This window comes from Brassica oleracea, chromosome C8 (genome assembly GCF_000695525.1).
Source record: "Brassica oleracea var. oleracea cultivar TO1000 chromosome C8, BOL, whole genome shotgun sequence".
Classification (NCBI taxonomy): Eukaryota; Viridiplantae; Streptophyta; class Magnoliopsida; order Brassicales; family Brassicaceae; genus Brassica; species Brassica oleracea.
In genome coordinates this window covers 27178453-27182185 of record NC_027755.1, presented here as the reverse complement: position 1 = coordinate 27182185, position 3733 = coordinate 27178453, and the positions used below count along the sequence as shown (strand labels likewise).

At 27.3% G+C, this 3733-nt stretch overlaps 1 protein-coding gene across 3 annotated transcripts in view; it reads left to right on the top strand.

Moving 5' to 3' along the window:
• LOC106312649 (bifunctional epoxide hydrolase 2-like) overlaps positions 1 to 1553 on the top strand; it is a 15958-nt gene extending 14405 nt beyond the window's left edge. Inside the window, exons 3-4 of one of the 3 annotated variants that reach the window (XM_013750246.1) lie at positions 849 to 1090; positions 1158 to 1553. In XM_013750246.1, coding sequence (XP_013605700.1) covers positions 849 to 1090; positions 1158 to 1164 — 249 coding nt within the window. In that variant the 3' untranslated portion in view covers positions 1165 to 1553. Of the gene's footprint in view, positions 1 to 619; positions 1091 to 1157 lie in introns of those variants that run through there. The other 2 variants (XM_013750248.1, XM_013750247.1) reach the window with 2 other exon arrangements.
• Positions 1554 to 3733: the final 2180 nt, after the last annotated feature.

Below are 3733 nucleotides of genomic sequence, written 5' to 3'. Positions count from 1 at the left end.
AAAGAGCACAACCGGGTATGTCTACACCTTTGGCGGTACTGCAATTTGTTGGGTTTCAAAGTTGCAGAAAATTGTATCTCTATCAAGCTGTGAAGCTAAGTATGCTGCAGTAACGGAGGCAGCAAAAGAGATGATATGGCTACAGTCTTTTCTAGAAGAGCTAGGCCATGACCAAGGGAAAAGTGTGTTGTACTGTGACAGTAAAAGTGCCATCGATTTGGCAAAGAATCCGGTTTACCATGCTCGGACGAAGCACATACATCGTCGGTATCATTTCATCAGATCAGCGTTGGAAGATGAAATGTTGGTGCTTGAGAAGATCCCAGGAAGCAAGAATCCGACAGACATGTTGACGAAGGTCGTGCCGTATGGCAAGCTGAGGTTGTGTGCAACCTCAGTTGGCTTGTGGAGTAACAAGCTGGGGAGACCTGCTACATCGATCAATGTGTGAAGACAGATTGAAATCAGTCTTCAAGTGGGAGATTGTAAGTAAAAAAAACACGTTTTACGTGTTGGTCGGCATGGACGGTGACGGCATGGACGGTGAGCTGAAATTGTTGACGTTGGTTTTGTCAAAGATTGTGAGCTCACCAAACACCTTCTTCATGCTTATAAAAAGAGAGCTGAGGTGAAGAGAAAAGACATCCCAAAACAAGAAAACAGAGAGAGAACGAGAGAAGAGAAGAGAAGATTTTTTGTGACATCCAAATCTCAAACCTTTGGAGTTTTTCAAAAGCTTTGGAGATGGTTTATACATCTCTTAGTTTCAGGTAAAACTTTAAATCACATTCTATTGTCATAGTACCACTCATTGTTATCCCTTTGATTTCAATTTCTTGTTTCACAAGAAACCCGGAAGAGTTGAGGCTGCATTTGCAAAACATGATATCTTGACGGTTATGAGGAAGTTCTTACTCACAACAAGAACTGATTACTTGGTGGCTCCTCCTGATACAGAGATCATCGATGATCTTGAGATGCCATCGACTATTCCAGATTGGATAACCGATGATGAGCTTCAGGTTTATGCATACAAATTTCAAAGATCTGGATTCACAGGCCCTTTAAACTACTACCGAGCCATGGATCTGTGAGTTCCACATCGCTCTTTGAGTCTTTATGTTTAAATAAAAAGGGTATTGAAGAGAGAATTTCAGGAACTGAGAGATAATGGCACCGTGGCAAGACTCCAAAATAGTTGTTCCGACAATGTTTATTTTCGGAGACAAAGATAATGGAAATGAAGGAGAATATGGAAAGATGCAGTATGTAAAAGGAGAGATGTTCAAGAGTCTTGTACCTAATCTTGAGATTACTGTTATTGAAGATGGTCATCATTTTATCCAACAGGAAAAGTCTAAACAAGTCTCGGAGGAGATGCTTTCTTTCTTTAACAAGTTAGGGAACGCAACAGAGTAAAGTCATGCTGTTTATGGTATCATAGTGTTTTAAGCAAAAGTACTAATGTGTATCAGAGAATAAAACCCTAGTGTGATCCTAATAACAATTAATGATTTTGTATTTATTTTTGTTCAGAAATAAAAGAAATTAGAAGCCATATCTGATTGGTACACAAAACTTAAAATTTAATCTATTAATTTAGAATATTATTTTTTATCTACTGTTTAAAAGTCATCGTAAGACCATTTTTAACATGTTTTATTTTATAATTTATATTAATTATTTGAATATTTAAACAAAATATCAGACAAAATCCATTTTTTTTTAAAAAAATATATTTATCTGTTATATATTAAATGTGTTTCAACACTTTAAAATGTAACAAAAGCGTTTAACATATGCTCATTTACCTATAGTTTAGAAAATATCAGTTAAATGCAATTTTTGCACAACTATTATAACAAAATCTTTAAAGATTAACTAGATCTCAATCCGCGCAACCGCACATGTTTTTATTTTCATTTATTTTCATATAAATATTTTGTTTTCAATTCTAAATTTGTATATATTATAATATATATGTGTCTATCAATTTTTAAAACATAATAAGTTTACGATATATTTTTCATTGAATAGATTGTTTTAAACTTTTACATGTATTTTTATCTTCTTCGATATATATTTTCGGATTATTATTTCAATATTAAAATCGTAACTATATATATAAAAATTAGTAAAATATTGTTTTGTTGTCATATTCAAAGATATTATAACATTTCACAAAATTAGAAAGTTTTTAAAAAATTAAACTTTTCGCTTCATATATTTATATTATCGAGTAAATAATTAAAAATTTAGTTTTTGTTTAATTTTTAAAATAAACTATATAGTTTAAAATTTGTTTTCATTGGTTTGAGGTAGTAAAGATTAATCATTGTTAGATAATACGATTTTTGTTATTTTAAAAAAAATCTTTCTAATTTTAAAAGTTAACATCGACAAATATTTAAATATTTAACATATGGAGGTATAGTATTACAACATTAAATTATATCTATTTAATTTATACTATTTATAAATCCAATGGATCATCTATTGTTTAAATTCAATTATTGATAGCCCAATAAAAAATTTCGTTAGGCCCAAAATTTAAATGATAATATTAGAGATTAAATGTAACATGACTTTATAGGAATATGTCAATTAAGTCCATTTTTTAAAAAATCACACATGAATCAAAGTTGTGACTTCTGTTTTAACATATAAGATGTGTCTATCAATTTTTAAAACATAATAAGTTTACGATATATTTTTCATTGGATAGATTGTTTTAAACTTTCACATGTATTTTTATCTTCTTCGATATATATTTTCGGATTATTATTTCATTATTAAAATCGTAACTATATATATAAAAATTAGTAAAATATTGTTTTGTTGTCATATTCAAAGATATTATAACATTTCACAAAATTAGAAAGTTTTTTAAAAATTAAACTTTTCGCTTCATATATTTATATTATCGAGTAAATAATTAAAAATTTAGTTTTTGTTTAATTTTTAAAATTAAACTATATAGTTTAAAATTTGTTTTCATTGGTTTAAGGTAGTAAATATTAATCATTGTTAGATAATATGATTTTTTGTTATTAAAAAAAATCTTTATAATTTTAAAAGTTAACATCGAAAAATATTTAAATAATTAACATATGGAGGTATAGTATTACAACATTAAATTATGTCTATTTAATTTATACTATTTATAAATCCAATGGATCATCTATTGTTTAAATTCAATTATTGATAGCCCAATAAAAAATTTCGTTAGGCCCAAAATTTAAATGATAATATTAGAGATTAAATGTAACATGACTTTATAGGAATATGTCAATTAAGTCCATTTTTTAAAAAATCACACATGAATCAAAGTTGTGACTTCTGTTTTAACATATAAGATGTGTCTATCAATTTTTAAAACATAATAAGTTTACGATATATTTTTCATTGGATAGATTGTTTTAAACTTTCACATGTATTTTTATCTTCTTCGATATATATTTTCGGATTATTATTTCATTATTAAAATCGTAACTATATATATAAAAATTAGTAAAATATTGTTTTGTTGTCATATTCAAAGATATTATAACATTTCACAAAATTAGAAAGTTTTTTAAAAATTAAACTTTTCGCTTCATATATTTATATTATCGAGTAAATAATTAAAAATTTAGTTTTTGTTTAATTTTTAAAATTAAACTATATAGTTTAAAATTTGTTTTCATTGGTTTAAGGTAGTAAATATTAATCATTGTTAGATAATATGATTTTT